This window comes from Setaria viridis, chromosome 1 (genome assembly GCF_005286985.2).
Source record: "Setaria viridis chromosome 1, Setaria_viridis_v4.0, whole genome shotgun sequence".
NCBI classification, from domain to species: Eukaryota; Viridiplantae; Streptophyta; class Magnoliopsida; order Poales; family Poaceae; genus Setaria; species Setaria viridis.
This window is the reverse complement of record NC_048263.2, coordinates 31,283,089-31,304,457: the sequence shown is the minus strand read 5'-3', so window position 1 is coordinate 31,304,457 and position 21,369 is coordinate 31,283,089. Positions and strand designations below refer to the sequence as shown.

The 21,369-nt window shown below is 51.3% G+C and overlaps 2 protein-coding genes across 2 annotated transcripts; both read right to left on the bottom strand.

The window, feature by feature from the left end:
- Nucleotides 1-298: 298 nt before the first annotated feature.
- On the bottom strand, nucleotides 299-1,775 carry LOC117836260 (phosphoenolpyruvate carboxylase kinase 2). The gene is made up of 2 exons (XM_034715685.2): nucleotides 870-1,775; nucleotides 299-744 (listed from the first exon to the last, which is right to left on the bottom strand). Exons 1-2 carry the CDS (start codon nucleotides 1,720-1,722, stop codon nucleotides 689-691), a joined length of 909 nt encoding a protein of 302 aa, XP_034571576.1. The 5' UTR covers nucleotides 1,723-1,775; the 3' UTR covers nucleotides 299-688.
- A 9,780-nt stretch (nucleotides 1,776-11,555) lies between these two features.
- Nucleotides 11,556-13,732, bottom strand: LOC117837303 (pentatricopeptide repeat-containing protein At5g66520). The gene has a single exon (XM_034716933.2). It carries the CDS (start codon nucleotides 13,700-13,702, stop codon nucleotides 12,218-12,220), a length of 1,485 nt encoding a protein of 494 aa, XP_034572824.1. The 5' UTR covers nucleotides 13,703-13,732; the 3' UTR covers nucleotides 11,556-12,217.
- Nucleotides 13,733-21,369: the final 7,637 nt, after the last annotated feature.

Below are 21,369 nucleotides of genomic sequence, written 5' to 3'. Positions count from 1 at the left end.
TCAGATGCTACGGTCTGATTAGAGCTGGCGGACCAGTCTCAGCCTGAAACTGCTACAACGAATCAGATGGCTCCACACGAGCTCGCACGGTGGTGGGTACGTAAGAGCACAGCTCACACTGGTGCAGTGGTGCGCTCTCCGGGTTCTAGAATCTTTCTCGTTCTTCTTTCTCGAGTCTCGAACAGAATATTGCTCCCAGCTGGGAGGTGCAGCGGATGTGTTCACTGAAATACCAGTGTTTTTCACTTCTCGTACTTTCAGAACCGCGTGAAAGAAAGAATATAACAAGTCAACAGGATTGTAACATAAAGGATGCACGAAGGCCGGATTTATTTATCATTGAGCTCCATTTGTACAAGACGGTCAGTGACTCGGTGTATATACAACCAGCTACCGGCACCTCAAAAAAAAAAAAAAGAAAGCCGAAAGGGCGCTCTGTTAGGTAAAGAGCATCCCTGAAACCGGCTAAAAGCTTCGTCGCCGATCGACCTGCTCTGCTGCGACGGCACCGCTCGATGCTACGCTGCAGCCGGCAGCAGCGTACAATTCTACCGCTACAAACTCTTTCGTCACTCTCCTTGGTCCCTGCTCCGTACTTACAAAACCGTATACACAACGTCGGTGTTCGTGGCCGTATCTCTACGGCGATACACGCCCCGTTCGCCATGGTCTGCTGGTGTGTGTCGCTTCAGGTTGGCTGCCCCACAGCGCGGGCTCCGCCGCCGCTCACGATCCACGGGTGAGCTGCATTATTAACAACGGAAGATTTGTTAGATTCCTGGATCGAACTCGGGGTCGACGCAAAAAACAAGCGGAGATTGATGGGGAAACCGAGCAGCAGAGAGAGGGGATTTGAGGGGATTACTCACCGAGGACTTGCTCAGCGGTGAACCTCCTCCACTCGTCACGGCAGATCATGCGCCTCATCAGGTCCTTGGCGGCCGGGGACACGCCGCCGAACAGCCTGGGCGGGAACCGCACGCTGCCCCGCATCACGGCCGCCAGCACCTCCGCGCCGCTCTCGCCGCCGAAGGGGAGCGCGCCGCCGGAGAGCAGCGTGTACATCACCACCCCGGCGCTCCACACGTCGGCCTTGGCGCCGTACTCGCCGCCGGACACCACCTCGGGCGCCACGTAGTGGGGCGTCCCCACCAGCCCCTCCGCGCGGCCAAGGCCCCCCACGCCCACCCACGCCGCGGACCCGAAGTCCGCCAGGCGTGCGCGCGGCGCCGCCTCGCCCTCGCCCTCGCCCTCGGCGCCGTCCTCCTCGTCGTCCTCCTCGGCGGCGTCGATGAGGATGTTGTCGGGCTTGACGTCGCGGTGCGCCACCCCGCGGCGGTGGCAGAGCGCCAGCGCCTGGGCGAGCTGCGCGACGATGGCGGCCGCCACGGGCTCCGGCACGGGCGCGCCGCGGCGGAGGCCCATCCAGCCGAGCAGGTCCGGGCCCGTGCACAGGTCCATCACCGTGTGCGTCCACGCCTCGTCCTCGTACACCGCGTGCACCTGCACCACGCCGGGGTTGCCCGCGCCGGCGAGCTGGGCCAGCTTGGGCTCCACCTGCGCGAGCTCGCGGTCGAGGTCGTCGGCCAGCTGCGAACGGTCCACGGACTTGACGGCGAAGGCCTCGCCGGTGGCGCGGGACGTGCAGCGGTGGACCACACCGAAGCGGCCGCGACCGAGCTCCTCGCCGATCTCGTAGTCCCTCTTCAGCTCTGCACTCATGCTTGATACTCCAGTAATTTCTCTGATTTTTCGGGTTACCTCGATGGGAGGACGACGGTGGCCTATTTAAAGACAGAGCGGGAGCTACGGCCGCGCGGAATATTCGGATCCTGCCCGACCGGGGCCCGGAGGGAACAGGGGTTTTCTCTCTTCCGATTATGCCCTCATGTGGGCACCTTAGCAAAAAGTTTTCAGCACGAATGGCTTTACGAAAATTTAGTTATTTTTATATATCTTATACAGATGGGTCAAGTTTCATACCCAGAAATAATTTAGAGAAGAAATTACACACCTCGAAAGGGATATCTAAAATGCTAGGAAATGATGAGATTAGCAGCTGCAATTAATCAATTTCAATTTTGGGAAGACATCGCAAAACAATGAGTTTTCAGTGTAAACAATTTCCCTCTTTGATATAAGCAGATTAAGAGATTTATCACGCAAAAGACTATCGTTAGATTTCTATAAACGAGTACCTCCAAGTTTGCAGAGGATGACCTGGTCTCCAAAAGAAAAAAAAAAGGTTTGTACTGTACTTACACGATGACCTGACTACCCGATGCTCGCATATTCCGAATTGGGGGTACGATGGGAATTATTCTCAAGAGCGTTTGCTTTGGAATGCGTGCTCTTTTTGGGGGAAGGGGGGCGGGGGGGTGGATTGTTAACTTTGGTTGGACCGAGGTGGTTTTAGTTAGGCTGGATTCCATGTTCCGCGAATAGATTTTTTACTCTGTTTCTTTCATAGCCAGAAAAAAAAACAAAAACATAATATTGCAATTAGGAGTTTAGGACCCTCTGGACCCTCTTTTTGGCTGGAAGTGAGGTTTATGGACGGGAAAAAATAGATTATGCGGCACGAAAAATAATTAAACAAGTGGCCCAACGTCCCTTGTCACTAGTAGCAATATCACCATTTGTTTGTGGGGCTGCTTTCATCAATGGGAGGCTATCGAGTGCTGATGCTCCAACGGAGGAATTCGATGGACAGCCAGTGTTTTCTCTGATTTGTGGGCAACCACTAGCACCAATTATGCATCCCCCATAAGTTCGGATAACGCAAAGTAATCGGGGGTTTCCAAATAACCCGGTGCCGTCTGATTCACAAAAAGACGATTCCGTGAATAAAGACCAAACATCGTTGCGGTGCGTGGAAATACATTCACATCCCAGCAAAAAGCAGCTCATCTCCATGTATTCTCAACGATTCAAAGCGATGCCATAACTTAAATTAGTTTTAATAGGGGTTTCATAAAAGTTTTATGAGCATAACCATATCAGCTAAATTGCTGATTTGGCAGGATCATTATGAGAGGGAGTTTCATCAGATGAGATAGGAGTTTCATCCCATGAAACTTAATAGGTGTACTTACCAAATTACCAGCTCGATAATAATGCAACGAAACTGTAACCGTATAGCATTTTCATTGAAATATTATTTTCTATAGCTCTTTTTTTATTTAAAAAATGAAGCAACAAAATATCAAGACCTCTGGCTCTAAACAAGTATCGCGGCCTTCTGAGGATAAGGATATCCTATGGACTGGAGGAGCCCATGAGCCGTTAGCTTTAGAGCTGGAAATAACCCGATTAGGTAGCTAAAGACATTGTTCTCTGCTAACAAAAAGCAAGCCTGTTTATCAGCCACTTGATCGTAGTCTGATCTGTAGCCCTTCTCAATCAGTCGCGGTGCATGATGGGGGGCGCGCATCACGGACGCCACCTCGACGCAGACGGCCTTTCAATTCCGTCGGCCCGTGATAAGCAGCCGCGCCCTGAGCCCCGCCCTGAGCCCCGCCAAACTTAACGTCCCTTTAACGCCTCTTCGGAGAGCGCTTCGGCCCCCAGGGGCCTTTCCGGACGGCCAAAGTACGGCCGCGCGCGTCCACCAATCGGGGAGCAGCGCGTGGCTGTCCCCGGCAGCGCACGGCTAATCGCGGGGGCGCAGCGCGGCGCGCCCGGCCCGCGGCCACGGAAATGACCACCTCGCCCCTGTGGCTGGCAGCGGCCCCGTCCCCGTGCTTTTCACGACGGTGACGGGACGGAAGGGGACGGCGAGCCCGGACGTTTGATCTGTGGACGTGGCTATAGCTGTATAGGCCGTGCCGTACGTGCGTGGCCGCCGATCCGGCTATCGCGCCGTGTGACAGTGTCCGGTTTTGGTTTTGGTTTTGGGGGTTAGGTTTGTGGCCCGTACGGCGGGATATGGTTTGATTATTAAGCGAGTGGGAGTGGAGGAGCACTCTGTCAAGGCCTAATAATGCCTAGTGCTCCTACTATTTCATACTATCTCAACTTGACCTATAACTGTGTCACATATACGGCGCCTCGATTTGTTTACGCCAAGCCCCGTCCCATGATTTGGCCTAGTGTTTGATTCCCTTTTCATTTCTATTTTAGGGGTCCTTGCAGTAGGGATAGTGAGAGTTAAGAGGAGTTGTTTAGCTTTTGTAGGTGCTGTTCCTCGGCAAGGCATGGTGGTTTCTGCTGCAGGATTCCTCGGCAACGTCTAATACTAAATGATACAAGTAGCTTCTTCTCAAAAAAAAAAAGAACAAATGATACAAGTAGCTTTGGTTCTATCGAAAATATACAAGCAGACAAAAGGAGCTGAGCAAGCTTGCAATTACAGTTGTATTTATAGATGGAGCTTAAATTAGTTCTGCTATTGTTTGGCACTAGTAGCTGGCAGAAGCAGATGCTGTCTCTATATTTTATATCTTAATGACTCTGATATTTAATTCTAGTTTTGTGATCTCCGAACAATTATCAACTAGGAAAGATTTGCAGACAGGAACCCTGCCTTGATAGTTGATACCTTTACACCTCTGAGATCATCCATGATTCCTCCAGCGCCTTGCGAATGAACTGGCCACACATTTCAAGTTGATGCTACCGTAGCAAGAAGAAATCTGATGGTAGGACTACGTTCTTGCAGCATAGTGGCTGAATCGTCAGCTCGCTGCGATTCAGCGATCAATCTCGCTCAACCCGACAAAGCACGGACCACCCATAATTCCGCAAGGAAAAAACACCGTCAACAAACATAACATGCACTACTGATGTGCGTATCGATGCAAGTCACTAGAGAATTCCAACGCCCAGCTTCTCCATTCTAGCTGTACAAGTTTGAAAGAAACGTGGACCAGGTAAAGCTAGATAAGCGATTTATAATCTTATAAGTTGGACTACATGTCATGCCCCGTGCCTGACGGCTTATTACCTTGACGGGCCTGCTGCCAGCTGGTCCCTGTCGCGTGAGAGCGACGCAGGGTGCGGTTCGGGTGCACGCCATTGGCCGATGGCCTTTCGTTGTTCAAACCGTACCGATTGACTTGGGAACCCACGCACGCATGGAGAAAAAAAATGGAATCAGACGACGTGCTGGGTGCCGAAAAGAAGAAGCCGATCCGTGGAAGATGCCAATGATTATGCCGTTTCTCCTCCGATCCTGAACAGGACTGGATTCCGGAATTCAGATCACGCGCACGGGCACGGCTGCTAACCCTTTTCAAGACGGGCCAGCTTGACCGCAGCGTACAGTATTCGTCGCGTGTTTTCTCTGGTCATCGCTGCCGTGATCCCGAGATCGATGAATGCTTGCAGCTTTCAGCCTTTGACAAAGGCACGCATAGCTGTTTTTTCATCGCATAGCGGGCTAGGAGTACGAGCTTTCAGCTTGACAGGATTGTACGTTCTGGAATATCGATCGAAGCATGAGAAAAACAATGAAGAAAGTTGTAGAATCCTTTGACAAAGTGATGTAGCCGGAGCATCAGCTTACGCGCAGGGTTTGACTAGGGCCGGTTGTATATGTGTATATCATCGCAGACGTTACATTCCGGTCTTAATTATCTAGCAACTCTGGTAAGCAAATATACTAAACTGGAGGTCCTGAGATGACGCCTCGCACGTCTGTGTCGAGTCTACAGGGGCTTACGTGATGGATGGTTGAAATCCAGCATTCTCAAATGATGGGTACGGTTCCCTTCCGTTGAGTTGAATAAGGCCTTGTCCAAAGGTTGAACCAGCAGCTGGCTCTTAAGCCAGACGTGGCGCTTCCACGTAGGTACGAGAGATAGCACGCCCATCGGTTTAACTCTTTGCACGTTTCTCGAGATGCCCGTGGGACCGGAAAAAAATTACGTGGGAACGGCCCATAGTCATCGCTGTGCGGCCCCTCTCTGGATTTCTGCCGCGTGATCACTCCAGTGATCGTGCGCGTTGGACTCCGTCTGGGAACGATCGTGCGCTTAGCAGCTCGGCTGCTAGCTGCGCTCAGGCTCTCAGCTAAGCTCCAGGCGATCGTGCGCGTGGGAATGGCCTGCTCAGCTACGGTATTCGTGCGCTCAGGCCTAACAGCCCAACGCGTGGCTCGGTTCCCAGAACCCCTAGATGAGCACCGCAGCTCGGAGAAACACGCTTGTATCCGTTCTGTCGCCTCCGTCGTCCGCCGCCGTAAGGAAGGACAGCCGTCATAGAAATCTTTAACGAGCATCGCAGCCGTAGCAGCCGTTATGGAAGGAGGCTAGGAGGATAGCAGTCTGCACTCCACGGCAGGAGAAGCCTTCCCAGATATCGCAGCTGCAATGGCGGTAGGAAGCTAGGAGAAGAACAATGTTCTCGACTCGTTGCCTATGGTGTCGTCTGTGCCTGCCATAGCACACAACGGAATGCAGCCAACGCAGGTACATATTTTTTTTCACATTCTTTGATCATCATGAGTTTTCATGTTTGACTGTGTTACACAACAAAATGGCTAATCAAGTTGTGCAACCTATGATTGTTCCAGAAGTTGGAATGGCTTTCGAATCAGAGGATAAAGCTTATGAGATGTACAATACCTATGCTTGCAAGATTGGGTTTAGTATGAGAAAGAGCCATACAAAACAACGAGGAGATGGGACTCTACATCAGAATATTTGGTTTGCAGCAACAAAGGTCATCAAGAAACTGAGTCATCAAGGCACACTACAAGGACAGATTGCGATGCTCGTGTTCATTTTAGTGTTAGTAAAGAGGGAATTTGGATGGTGCAAAAGGTTGTACTTGATCACAACCATTACCTTGCTAGTTCAAATAAAAGGGAGAAGCTGAAGTCCCAACGAAATGTTCAAGAAGCAGACAGGAAGCTAATTGGGCGATGAAGGAATCTGGGATGAAGCCAACCCAGGTTTTTGAGTTTATGAAGGAGTTTTATGGAGGAGCCGACAAAGTACCATTCTCACGGATAGATTGCAACAATGAAATTGGCTGTGAGCGCAAGAAGTACTTAGAATCCAATGACGCAGAAATACTACTAGAATACTTGAAGTGTAAGCAGATAGAGGATCCAACATTTTTTATGCCATGCAAATAGACAAGAAAGATGGTCTGATAGCTAATTTCTTGGACTGTGCCTGCTCCATTGATCGAAGACGGATTTGCTAATGCCACAATGCCACACTTCAATATGCACGGGAATTATTCTGTCATGAGTGTTCCATATATTAGAGGAGGATACACAAGTCTCTTACTTGGGGTTGATCAAGCTGCCACACTCCAGCTGCCTGCTAGGAAATTAAATTTTGATGGACCGACAAATAAACAAAATATGTAACCTTGTTGTGTTACAACAGAAATTTATTTTCACTAATGCTTATTTTTCATCTAAGCTATGTCGGTTGGGACATGTGAACTTATCTATATTGTTTTAGAAGAACCAGCCATTTATGGGACTATATAATCTATATCATTTGCCATTTATTAATTTTTGTCGTGAACCAATCATTTGCATTGTTGTTCTTTTGTCATAAACGAATTAGCAATTTCTATTTTTTTTCCAGATTAACATATTGCACTTTGTTTTGAATCTATCATGCGTGTTTATATTGTGCAAGAAGTCAGAGATCATTTTTTTAACATAGCTATCATATTCTAGAATTTGAAACATCCATATATATTTCATATCAAAAGAAAAGGTGATACATTAATCATGTCAAGCCATCTACATGTCATTGCACAGATCCTACATGGACAATTGATGTTGTCAACAAAAAATCTCTGTACATCTGTGATTACTATAAAGTACAAACTACAACATCAAATATTTACACTCCGGACTTCTCCAAGAACATGACTTCCAACTAGGTGGTGAGCTCGATCTCGTCGAGGACCTCGATGACAACTTTCCTCCTGTTTATACCCTCGATGGCAGCTTTCATCACATCAAGGTTCTCCTGCAGTTGAATAGAGAACAACAAACAAAATTAGTTCAGAGGCATTAAGGGAAAAGTTTGAATATTTGCAACAATACTGAGTGGTCAGGATCTAAGTATCTTAAGATACCCTGTAGAGTATTGCCTTATCTGACCACGGTGCTTGCGAATCCAGTTATCACCAAGCAATATCTTCAGCTCTGAATCCTTCACCTTCTGCACAATGTACAGCATATTGTTCATAAAAAATATGTTCGGCAGTGCCTCATCCTCATACAGCCTCGATTTCTCATCAATTTTGCTCTATAGGTGTGTGATCAGCATGAGCACGCAATGCCCCAACAGAGTCATGACTTCCAACTGCCGAAAACACCCATTAGGTTGAAAACTGACCTTCTAACTCGGAACCCAAAATTCAGGCAAGCATATGCATTCAATCAACTACCTTCTAGACCCCTAAACCCACAACCTTCACCTGATATGATGCATAAATCATCACATGGTTAGCATAAGTCTACCAGTCATCCAACCGCAAAACTAATACAACACAGACCAAGTTTAAGATTAGAGCACCACCGACACTATTTATGGGGTACAAAAGCCCCTACGGACGAAACTCGCACCGATAATTATGGCCCAAGGAATTCAAAACTTACATGTCGCCCTGGTCAATCGGTGTTCATGGCAGCAGCAGCAACACTCCTCAACTACAAGCGTGCAGATGCAGATCAAACGCAAGACCGATTTTCACCGGGGAAAAACTCTAACCAGCCGAGGAATCCAGTTGGGGGTAGTGATCTACGCAGGAACGAGGCAGCAATCGAGAGGAAAGACGAACCGGCGGGGTGGATTCAGGTCGGGGGAGGCGGTGGCCGAGGCGGGGGCGCAAGGGTTTCAAGCGTGGTCTTGAGAGGGAGGCGACGGACGATAGAGGACGGTGGCGGCGGACGAATGGATAAGGCATTTCTGGAAGTGAAGTTGCGACGGATGAGAAGATGGAGGCGAGCCGAGAATGCCTGGAGCTGAGCTGAGAGCCTGAGCGCAGCTGGCAGCTGAGCTGCTGAGTGCACGATTGTTCCAAGGCGGAGTCCCACACGCACGATCGCTGGAGTGAACACGTGACAGAAATCCTGAGAGGGGCCGCGCAGCGATGACTATGGGACCGTTCCCACGCAATTTTTTTCGTGGGACCCGCATGTAAGATTTTTTTTATTACATCTATCCCTTTCATCTTGAGTCCTCTCGTTCGTTTCCTGCCGCACGAACAGAGTGGAGAGTGCCCATCCGGGCCATCCTCTTGCCTGGAGCGCTCAGCGCCGCTCTCTCTTTTCTGCTCCGACGGCGCGAGACTGGGGCACCTCTCCTCCGGTGGCACCGCGAGCTTGGGCTCCTCTCCTCTGGCGGTGCCGCGAGCACGGTCCCCTCCTCCGGCATTCGACCACGACCCCGGGCCGCTCCGACGCCGGCTGCCCGCAGCGCCGCGGCCTCGTCGCCGCCCGGCCGCCGGGGGGCTAGCCCGCCGTGAGCGAACCGCACCTTCCGGCGCGCAGCTGTGCACTCGCTGCCTCCGGCGTGCAGCTGAGGACGCTTGACGTGGTGGACCCAGAGGATGCATGTGGGAATCCGTGCGAGATTGCCGCTTCATCCCACGCTAGCGCTTGTATTTTTTCACTTCTCTCCTCCACGTCGGTAGGAATCCGACGTCAGCTAGCTCTGAGCTAGCTGACGTTCTACCGTTGGAGGCGGCGGCCAGGGCGTTGTCTAGAACGCCATCGCCACGGAACTGATTTGATTAAGCCGCTTGTCGAGCCGCGCGTCTCCGTATTATCACATAATAAGCAGATCTTCCGAGTACGTTAATAGCTTTTGATTGGTACCCTTGCCGCCTCTCTAAGTAAGAATTTTGCTTCCGGCAAGGCACGAAGAGCGACCACGCGAACTTTTCTCCCGTCCAGCAGGTAATTTCTTCAGATCGGCCGCGGCATCGCGTTTGCCTTCGCCGCTCCAAGCGGTTCGGAAGTTTCCCCGAGATTACACCAGCGCCACTGCGCCAGTCCACAATGCCCCGCTGCCAGCTCGCCACGTCTCCCCTCTCCCGGGCGGATCCAGAACTTCGGCGAGCAGAGCTGCCGCCGCGCGGTCGTAGCGCAGCCATCCGAATCCGATCCGGCCCGGACGCTGACTGTACCGGCGCCCTTAGCTTCCTCCGTGTCCTGTCCTACTGGCCAGTGCCTACTGGCGGAGCGCGAACTGTTCGTTTGTCCGTGTGGGCGTGCGTGGACGCTAGCTGCGCGCTCGATCGTTTGCCTGCTGGTCGAACACGCCGCGAGCTCCGAGCCTCATGCGCATCATCTGCTGCCGCGGGGGCGGGGGTGCACGAGTCCGCGCTCCGTTTCCACTGGCGTCGTCTACGGCGACGGCGACGCGCGCTTGGAAAGCTGCGCGCGCACAACGCAAGTGCCGTCGTTCTTGATCCCTTCACAAGACTTCCACGTCGTGCTTTTGGCAGAGTTCCAACTTCCAAGCTGACCGGCAGCGTGTTCGGGGCGCTGCTTTGCAGCTGCTTGCTGCTGCTCGGGTGAGAGCAGCGCAGCTGCAGCTGCAGCAGCAGCAGGCAGCGTGCAGCGGCAGTGGCAGCCGTTCGAAGTTCTTTCGGCCCCCCGACACCCCAAATCTCTCTATCAATCCTAGGTGGGGATTACAATAACGGGTAACGGCCCACTTTGGCTGGAATTCAGTCCGTCCCCCCCGTCGTTCGTTGATCATGGCGGGCCAACGTGCTTGATGGGCCCAATGGAACGGTCCAACAGTGAGTGAGTGCAAAGTGCAGGTCTTGCCAAAAATTTTGACAACAATCTTACACCAGATATGGGTTGCAAACTTGCAACATAGATTACAATTATGAAGCAAACATGGAACAATAGAGATACAATCATTTCTGCAACTTACCATTCTACTGTGAGAAGCTTCCTTACCTGATAGAAACCCAAGAAGGCTAGCAAATTCACTATAGCTTTTGAGCCCAGCCCTGTTCTTCCAACAGGAGAAATGTGGTCCTGATTTCATGAATGCGCTGACGCTAACTCTTTAAACATCTAATTGTGCAAATCATATTATGAGTTTATGGCTGTCAATGACAGATCAATTTCAGCAACTTAGTATAGACCTCAGGACGTCCCAATGATGCTGGCATTCTCTCCGTTTCAAATATTAATTTGTTAGAAGTTCATACTTCACACTATGATTTTGATACGACAACACAAACAGATAATCATCTCTCAGACACCAGTAGCGCTACACATAATGTATATAAACACCATATGCAATACAAGCTAAAAGCTGATAAATAAAAAGAAAATTGAAAAGCTGTCCTTGTAAGCCAGAAAGTTAATAGTTAACAGACAACTGTAGTACAAGTGCAAATTCTTCTTGAGGGTATAATATAAGTGAAATTATGCATCTGACAAAAACATCATTTGAGTGGGTATGGTTGAACTGCACTTTAATCAAAATATGCTACAAAACGAGGTTCAGTAACTAGTGGAAGAATCTGTCAGCCGGAACTTCTCCCCGCGTTGGACAATCACCTGCAGATGAACTCGAGATAAAATCGAACAACACGAACAAGTGAGAGGATTTGTGCTGCGAACTGTCTAGCAGCTTTTCTGTTTTCTTTCTCTTCTTATTTGTAGCGACGATTAACAACTGAATGCGCGCCACGGCCTGCATACTGCGTGCGCCATCCCGCACGCCAGGCCGTGCCGCGCGACGCGGACACTACCGCCACGACGTGAAAACGCGCACGTCTCTAGCTCCAACAAACGCGCTTAGCTTCAGTTAGGCCAACAGCTGAGCTCACTGCTAATGGAAGGAAAAAAAGACACTAAACAGACTAAAGGATAACTTGAGCTGGACACAAGTTTACAGTGCTAACAGAATCCTTCCATGAACCTGAATCTCCTAACAGTGAACTGTTTATGCTACAAAATTGTAGTTTTTTTTAACAATCCTTGAGTTTCTGCCCCTTGAGGTCATTTTTCAAGCACCAACCTGAACTTCTTGCCAGGAATTTGCAGTTGTGCTCCCTGTATGTGCAATTACTCAATGCAGTTCAACATGGGCAATAAGGCATATATGTTGACATATCAATAATAAATTTCTCCTTCAGGAATTCTGTTTCAGTGCCAATCTTCACTAGGCTCATGGAACTCATGTTGGTCTTTGGCCCAACCAGTGCAAAGTCTCAATGCTCTTATCACTACGAAGCAGTCCTAAAGCCTTATCAAGAGCAGATTTGATCACTCCGTTTGCTGTATGTCATTTCCAACCACAGTGTTGCCAGTGCCCTTGGGGACCTTTCGGCGTTTGAGGAGCTCGCGCACGGTGGCCATGTCATCCCATCTATTTGCAGAGCCATATAAGTTTGACAGGAGAATGTACCGGCTGCCATGCCGAGGCTCCAGTTCAATAAGCATTTTGGCAACTTCCTCACCAAGCTCTACCTCTCCATGCATCTTGCAGGCACTGGCTAGCGCACCCCATAAGCCAGGGTGAGGTTCCACAGGCATACTCTTGACGAAATATACTGCCTCCCTAACACGACCAGACCGGCCAAGCAAATCGACCATAATACCGTAATGCTCCGGGACTGGTTGTATTTTGAAGTCCTCAACCATACTGTCGAATACCCTACGGCCCTCACTGACGAGGCCTGAGTGGCTGCAAGCACTCAGCAACCCAATAAAAGTTATGTCATTTGGTCGAATACCGGCCATTTGCATCTTCCATAAGAGCGACAAGGCCTGCCTCTCGCCACCATTCATTGCAAGACCAGCGATCATTGAGTTCCAGGAGTATATGTTTCTAACGGGCATTGCAGCGAACACCCTGACAGCATTATGGATACTCCCACATTTTCCATACATGTCAACGATCGCGGTGGCAAGGGTGATGCTCATGGCCCCGTGCAGCTTCCGCTCGGCATAGGCGTGCACCCACGCGCCATGCTCCGCCGACCGCAGCTGCGTGCACGCTGAGACGGCGCTCACCAGCGCAGCTTCGTTCGGCACCACACAGCTACCGACAATATCACCGAACACCCTCAGCGCCTCCTCGCAGTGCCCAGAGTGCACGAGCCCATTGATCATGGAGCTCCAAGTGGCAGCGTTCCTGTCGGGCATTGCATCAAACAGCTTCCGCGCCTCGGACAGCCTCCCGGCGCGAGCGTACGCTCCCAGCATCGCGTTCCAAGAAACCACGTTCCTCTCGGGCATCGCCTCGAAGAACCACCTAGCCCGCCTCAGATTGCCGGCGTTGGCATGCCCCGTGACCATGGTGGTCCAGGTGACAACGTCAGTGACATCCTTGGATCTGGAGATCTCCGCGAACAGCCGATCGGCGGAGGCGACGTCGGAAGCGGTGAAGTAGGAGGAGACGGCGGCATTAACGACGTAGACGTCGCGGCAGTGGCCAAGCCTGACGGCGAGCGAGTGGACGAGGCTGGTGAGCTGATGGCTTGGGACGCGGGTGCAGGAGTGTAGCGAGAAGGAGAGGGAGATATGGTCGGGCAGGAGGCGGTGGAGGTGCAAGAGGCGGAGGAGAAGCGCGCAGGCTGAGGGGAAGGGGGCAGCGCGAAGGAGGGAGTTGACGGAGGCACGGGAGGAGAGGTGGCCAGAGGTCAGGAGGACGACGTGTGCGCTGGGGAAGCTGGCCGGCTTGGCGGCGGCGGCAGCCACGGCGGCGAGCCAGGAGGAGGGCCGGGCGTTAAGGATGCCGCTCCCCATGGCCCATGGAAGATACCAGAGTACCGGACAGAACAGGCGGGGTCCTAGAGCAAAGAAGTGGTGGTTGGTCTCCTGGTCTTGGGCCAGAAGAAACTCTCACTTAATGGGCTCGTGGGCTGATTTAAAAAGGAACAAATCTTGCCGACCTTTTTCCTTTTCAATTTGAAATGGGCCTGCTTTCAATTTCTTTAAGAAATGGGCCTACTTAAATTGACCGGGAGGGACTTTTTTTTAATAGAGATAATGATAGTAATAGAGTGCGCTACAAACAAATAATCGAATTTCTATGATTACAGTACTAAAGAAGCGAATGAGTTCATTTCCCTAGGAAAACAAAATACGTGATTTCGAGTGAAGCTCCTTTTCCTCTATCATGCCGGGCAGATTACTGCCCAGTCGTTAAAAAATGTCATCACCGAACACAATTGCTTTCTATTTCAATAGGTGCGTTGCCAGCGCCCAAACGCCCGACGGGGAAACTTCCCATTGGACGCACCGTTGATCCATCGCAACATCAAAAAATAACGTCTGCAACATAAAAAATAAACGTTTGCAATATAGAAAATTACCATTTGCAACATAAAAAAACATGTTGAAAAAATCTATTGATGATGAGGAAAAAAAAACCCGCCGCAACATCTGTTCCGTGTTACATGGGACATTCAAATCTCTCATTGAAAATACAACATCCAGATAAAACACTTGAAACATGTGTATGAAACATATGCAACATTGCAACATCTAGATCTACTTTGCAACATCCACATGAAACACTTGCAACATTCTTCTAAAACATTTGAAACACTTGAAATATACGCTTGCAACATGCAGCAAACTCTGGCAGGAGGAGCACTGCACAGCGGGATCTGACACTAGGAAACGGTGGTGGAGGAGGAGGAGGATGGCGGCGGCCGGCGCGGCTTGCCCCTAGTCGTGGGGAGCGGCATTCTGTGCCCCTGGCACTCGAGCGGCGCCCGACACCCTTCCCAATGGAGCTTCTCACAAAACAGTATCCGGCAGAGAGATCTAGAGGAGGGAGTCGGGAAGGGAGAGGGAGAGAAGGATATGGCCGCACAGGAGGTCCATCTAGCCTTTCCTTGCCATGGAACTTTCACCAGACATGGCGTGGGCGTGCTCCCTGATGGCAAGCGCGAGCTCACCGCCGACCGAGATGCGCATGGAGCTCATGGAGGAGGGTCACGCTCCGATTCCGTAGAACTCGCTCTGAGGAGTGACGACGCTTATAAGGTTGCTGAAAGAGGGAGATTGGAAGGAGATGAACGGGTGGCGTAAGAGGTGATAAGGTTACTAGCTGTGTTTTTTTTATGGATGTAGTCGCTGGAAACAAATGGATGTGGAGGAGCAGAAATCACGTGTCTTTTGGGAGCCAGTGAGGCAGCTGATGAGGTGTCCGATTTTTTGTTCGGAGTCGGACGCCCGTGCCTGAGCATTGCCGTTTCAACAAAGGTAAAGCATGCCTATCTTTGATCACGCGATCCAGCAATCTCAAAAATTTGTAACGTCCTCACAACTAATCCGGAGTAACATCGTTGTATACATTTCCACAGCCCTGACCCCTGAATGTTTTAGTTTGTGGTAGATTCTTTCGTCCACGCCGTAGCTTAAGCTTGTTGCCTTACCACTTTCGTAATAATCATGCTGCATACCTAAACTCATGTAAGCATGCACTTGACTTGCCTGGCTCAGAGATCATGACTACGCTGGAAAAAAGAAGCCGTGCACTACGAAACGATGGAGCCTTGCCCGCACGAATTTTTCTACTATCCATTTGCTAGTGGAGGCATTGTCCATCTCCTGATTCTTTTGGACTGGGGAGGCAAAGATTGATCCTGCCTCCCATTTGGTTGCTTCAAACTCTTCTTTCTTTTTGACAGTAAGGTCATCCGAGATCCTAAATGTCGGAAAGCTAGGTAGATTTTGGCACTCACCAGCTTTTCACTTGGCAACGCAGAAAATCAGGAACGCAGTGGCATGATACACTTGACTTCGTGACGACCGATGACGGAGAGATGACGAACTGTTGACGACAACGCACAGCATCGCCAGTTCTTACGTATGCATGATTTGCAAAAAAAAAAAGGAAAAACGAAAATAAAAAAGATTCGTTATATACCAAGGTTTTAACTAAACACATGTCAAACACACATGGAAGTGTGGCCACCAGTGGCGGGAAAGGTGAGGGGAGAAGAAGAAGAGGGGAGAGAAGAGGTGGGGGAAGAGGAGGGAGAAGAGCTCAACCCACTGCCCCCCTGCCCCCCCCCCCCCCCCCCCCCCCGGCTGTTACCTGGGTCCGCCCCTGCGTGGCACATAAGAAAAAACCATAAATGAGATGGAAAAGCATATAGAATTCACTACTACATAATGTGCTATCACAGCCGGTCCATCATAGCCGGTTTTACGGGGCCAGCAGTGATAGCCCATCACAACCGGATTGTAAAAGGTAGAACCCATGGTGATAATGTCGTATCACAGCCAGTCTGTATTACAACCTATGGTACTCCCGGACCCAAAAATATTATACGTCCAGATGAATAAAATATCCCGTTCGTCACCCTCCCCTCCGCCTTATCCGCACACCCTCTCTCCCCGCACCTCCCTCCACTCCACCTCCCTCCCAGCCCCTTCACCTCTCTCTCTCTCTCCCCACGCGCCTCCCTCGATCTCCCATCCCCCTTCATCCCTCCCCTCCGCCTCTCTCTCCCTGCGCCGCTGCACGCCTCCCTTCTCTCCACCTCTCTCTCCCCGCGTCCCTTCTCTTCCTCCCATTTCGGGCGCCTCTCCCCTCCCCTCACGTTTTCCCCTCCCATCTTCCCTCCGTGCACCCCTCACGGTAGGGGAGCGCAGAGGCGGCGACATGTAGCAGTGGGCTGGCACAGTCTGGATCTGGCGGGCAGCAGCGACGGGTAGCATCGGGCGGGCGCAGTCCAGATCTCCTAGGTGCATGCTCCTCGTCGTCATCCTCCTCCTCCTCCTCCTCCTCCTCCTCCTCCTCCTCCTCTCTCTCTCTCTCAGTACTGCGACGGGAGGGCACCGGCGGGAGATTGGTGGCCGGATCCAGCAGGGCCGCAGCGGTGGCGGGCGCGGCGGCCGGTTGGTTGCGGGGAGGTGTAGCCGGCGGGTCGTGGCGGGACGGTGGTTTTTTTTATTTTTTTAATTGGCATCACATCCGGTTTTAGATCCGGCGGTGATGGTGTACCCCATCACATCCGACCTTTATCTGACGAATCCAAAACCGGCTGTGATGGGCACTTTAGAGCCGGTTGTGATAAAGCATTATGCAGTAGTGACTGATAACTAGAGTATATCACAATCTAGTATATTACAATCTAATAAAGATAATAAATATCTATATGAGCATTGTGTTAGATTTTGAAGAAATATGTGTGTATGAGACAAAGGTAAGCAATCTTGATTAGCTCTTGACTTCACATTTATTCATGAATTTCTAATAGTCCTGTCTCTCAAAATTATAGCACGTGCTCTGCATGAGTTGATGGACTAGCGTGCACTAATGCAAACTAAGACTTATTTGTTCAATGTGCAAAACGAAAGCTTTCTAGCAAAACTGGTCGTGTGTTGCAAGAAGTATTGTACATGAGTATAGCTAATGTTGGCTCCATGGTGTTGACAGAGCAGATTAGCATAGGCTTGTGAAAGTTGATTATTTCTGTTTAGGCAGGTAAATAAAACGAAATAAGTAGTGGTGATGGCTAGCCAATGCCACCACCAAATCCCACCACGCCTCCTCCCTAGCCAATGGCAAACTCTTCTACAGTTCCATAATGTATTCATCCCAACCTAGCACTCCTCCTTAGTTCCCACCACTAGGTTCATCGTCATTGTCTACCACCCTGCACACACGGAGCTAGTTGTATTTGGTGTGGGTGAGGTCTTTTTACCGTACCTCTCCCTAGTTGTATGGTTAGTTTTTGACCCGGTTTCTCCTTAGTAAACTAGGCCACTTCTCTTAATTATTTTGATAATGATAGCAATGCAAAGTTTTCGCTGTCCTTACCCAAAAAAAACAAAAAAGTAAACAGAGCGATCGCTAACCATTGAATCCTTAGTGTGAACGCACGTGCTCTTTGCAGTACATAATTGTGCTTTCGTTTACTCGCAGTCCTAGTTTCCTGGACTGGTCTGTACTCATGCTACTTTTTTTTTTCCCTAAATCTAGTTGGATTACGTTCTACGCGATTTACTACTCAAATTACCAGTCAAAATGCAATGATGCGGCATAGTTTACTGCAAGCTCAGTCCTCGCACGAGGCTCTTCTTCTCAGCTTTTGTGACTTTATACGGAACATCTATCCCATTATAAATTGAACAACTACTTCTTCTCCAGGCATGGTTAGCGACCGGGATCTTATAGAAGCACAACTAATCACTCACAATATTATGGATTAAACGAGGAAAGATCCTGGTAGTTTCGCGCGATCAATTCGGTGATGCCAAGAAGCCAGCGACGAAGGTATCGATTAGTATAAAAAGTGCTCAAGTACTCGAGTGCGTATTTTGCGTGGACCTGTGTCTTTTCCTGCTGATGCATTAGTTTTGTCATCATGCTGTTGTCTTTAGTGACCTGTACATACTTGCTGTACCACCACCAAGTATACAACTAGGATAAGAGTTGATATGCAATCTAGCATTTAATTACCTTTTGCAAATAAACCATTTGATTGTTCACAAGACAAAAAATGGGGTCATAAGCTATGACAGTATGGCCAGCCTTTAGAATAGTCAGCGAGCTTTATTCCCCCAACCAACTTTGTGTTTTTTTTTTCATAAAGAAGTATCAAAACGGGCCTATATGTTATGATTGTTAGTACATGCATAGCATTGATTTTTCAGCGGGACAAAAGTAGTGCTCAAGCGTATCTAACAAATTGCCAAACAGAAAAAAATTATGTACTAATGCGCTATACAACTCTACTTTACCTTACGATTTTGGAGTGCTTCTCAAGCAGCCATACTACGTAGAGGGGCCTAATAACAAAACAGAAGTTCAAAAATAACCTTGACATCGAAAGATCCCGCAAAAAAAGTGGTCGAAGCAGCAAAACGTCCTCGACGAGGAAAAGGACCGCACGACCATTTTTTTTAGCGAAAATAAAGAGCTACCGATTATATTAAAAAGAAAATGAAATTCAGAAAAGAGCTGCCCGATTATATTAAAAAGAAGATGAAATCCAGATTGCATGAAACAACAAATGGAAAAAACAACACAAACACCAACATTTTGGATTGTGTCATCAATACATGCCCAGTTGGATTGGGTCATCAACACATGTCGCACCATGCCAACGCACTCAAATCAACTAAACAACATACCATCCGGTTGGATTGGGATATCAACGCAGCCGCACCACTCCATTTGACAAACGGTGGTAGGACCCGAAGCCTTACCACGACACCCACCAACATTCTCACGCTCAAGTAATCGCCGAAACCTCCAGGTGTGATCCCGCATCAACAGGGAACCTCCAGGTGTGCTCCCGCATCAACAGGGATCTGTAGCAGATCGCACCGCACCGAGAAGGCTACCGCCATGCAGGACCCAACGCCATGGTGCTGCTGCAACAGCACACTCCACCCGACAGAGTGATACCACCAGATCCGGACCTCTCGCAGGCTGCCTTGCAGTCGCCACCGCGAAAAACACAAATGCGCGGGGGCCTCGCCACTCCTACCATTGGACTCCACTCGTCGCCTCAAGAATCACCGCGCGCGGGGGCCTCGCCAGGTCTGCCACAGTACTCCAAGTCACGGATTTATTTTTTATGTTGCTATCAGAATGATGAGCAATATTGCCCCGCTTCTCAGGTCTCCATCAAACAGCCAAACCATCACCGCAGATTGACTTCGCCTCGTTGCTTCACCCGCGTATATAACCTCCGCCGCCATACCAGGAAGTCGCTTGCACCGTCTTCCGATAATGTACCGCACCGGAGCAGCCCAGCAAGGCTGAGCAACCCGCCACAGTCTGCTACAAGTCTAGTTGTACCACGATGTCGTTGCTGCAAGCACCGTCCTCTGATGCAGTCCCACGCCGCACTGACAGCCACCAAGCAACGCCAGCCGCTGCGGTCTGCTGCAAGCAGCCAAATCGACACTCATGCGACAACTTCTGGGCGCCACCATAACTGTGATCGCCTCCACGTGAGTTCGGCAACCCTCGTCAAGCTTGCCATCCTGCAGTGCTGCCTTGCCGCGCCGCCAACCCATCGTGGCGGAACTGCCGCCACCGACAGCAGCCTTCCATGACCAACGGCGTCACCAGCAATGCCACAGGTTGAGGTGATTCTCTAGAGGTGATGCCTCCAAGGAGGTGACGACGCCAATGGCGCCGCCGTCGCTGGTCCAGAATCTAGACAGGGTTTTCACCTAGAGAAGCCCGTGCAACAGAGATGGGCTCCAAGATGATGCCTCCAACAGGGAGAACGACGCCCTAGGGCGCTGTCGCCATCGTTACCAGCAGGATCGTCGATAGAGGCTTTCGCTCGGAGAATCGCATCCCTATCTACGTGCTCACAACGCGGCAAACCTAGGACCGCAGCCACGGAAGGCCAGCCGGGGCCGGCGCCGGCGCCGCCGCCGTGTCTTCTCATGCCGCCACTCTGCCATCTCGCTCCCTCGCGCTGCCTCCTCCCAGCCGCACTTCCGGCACGCACCCTCGCACATAACAGCCCGCATGTGTTGTCGCCGCGCTACTGCCAGCGCGCCTTCGCGGTCCATGACGGCAACCTTCCGCACGCCTCGGCACCGCTGCCGTTCCTCCTCGCGTCGCGCACCAACTCCGCAAAGCGCTGGCTCACCGCCGCTCTGCCTCGTCCCCCCGCAATGGCCTTCGCCGCGCGGCCTCATCGCCGTTCGCCGCCACCGCGGGACCAAGTCGCCTCGTGCCGACTGCTACCGTCCTCCTTGCCCTCGCGGCGGGCCTCCGCCTCGCGCAGCCACAGGCCTCGCGTCAGGCGTCGCCCTCCACGTTTGGCCGCCACCACACCAACGCCAGGAGAAGTCCCAGCTGACACCGCAGGCGACGGATCCGCCATCGAGGGCTCCAGATCCAACAGCGGAGGCCCTAGATCCTCTCCAGTCGCCGGCGTCGCGCCTCGAACTGCCGCCACGTCCCTCGTAGCTCCGGAGCACCGCCACCTTGGTCCGCCGCACCGCGGCTGCTATCACCTCCATGCCCGCTCGCCCCGGAGGCGCGGCCACCAGATCCGACCGAGGCAGCGCCGGATCTGTGGCCACCCGCTAGCGTCGCGGCAAAGGCTGCCCGCGCCGGCGAGCACCTCAGGTGGCCGGGACATCCGCGTCCGCCGTGAATCACCCAAGACGTGGGAAGAAGGCCGAGCCGCACGAGCTTCCGGAAGCCCGCTCGAGCGGCGGCGCGACGGAGGGATGCGGGTAGGGAGGAGGGGGCGGTGGCTAGGGTTTAGCCGCCGAGCCGCCCTCGCGGCGAGCGGGATTCAACTCCTCGTCCTGGTTTGGTGTCATATCCCGCACGACCATTTTCATTTTCAACGCTTTGCAGTATGAACCTGCGTAGTCGCACGTGTTTGAAGTCCCAACAGCACAGCAAGTGGCAGGAACGAAGCACCCGCCAGCGCCGATGGAGGGCCAGAAGGCGTCGTACCCAGCAC

Coding starts and splice junctions, on each gene's coding strand:
- LOC117836260 (XM_034715685.2), bottom strand. CDS start 1,722: ATGAGTGCAGAGCTGAAGAGGGACTACGAGATCGGCGAGGAGCTCGGT. Junction 745..869: donor CACCGCTGAGCAAGTCCTCG/GTGAGTAATCCC, acceptor TTAATAATGCAG/CTCACCCGTGGATCGTGAGC.
- LOC117837303 (XM_034716933.2), bottom strand. CDS start 13,702: ATGGGGAGCGGCATCCTTAACGCCCGGCCCTCCTCCTGGCTCGCCGCC.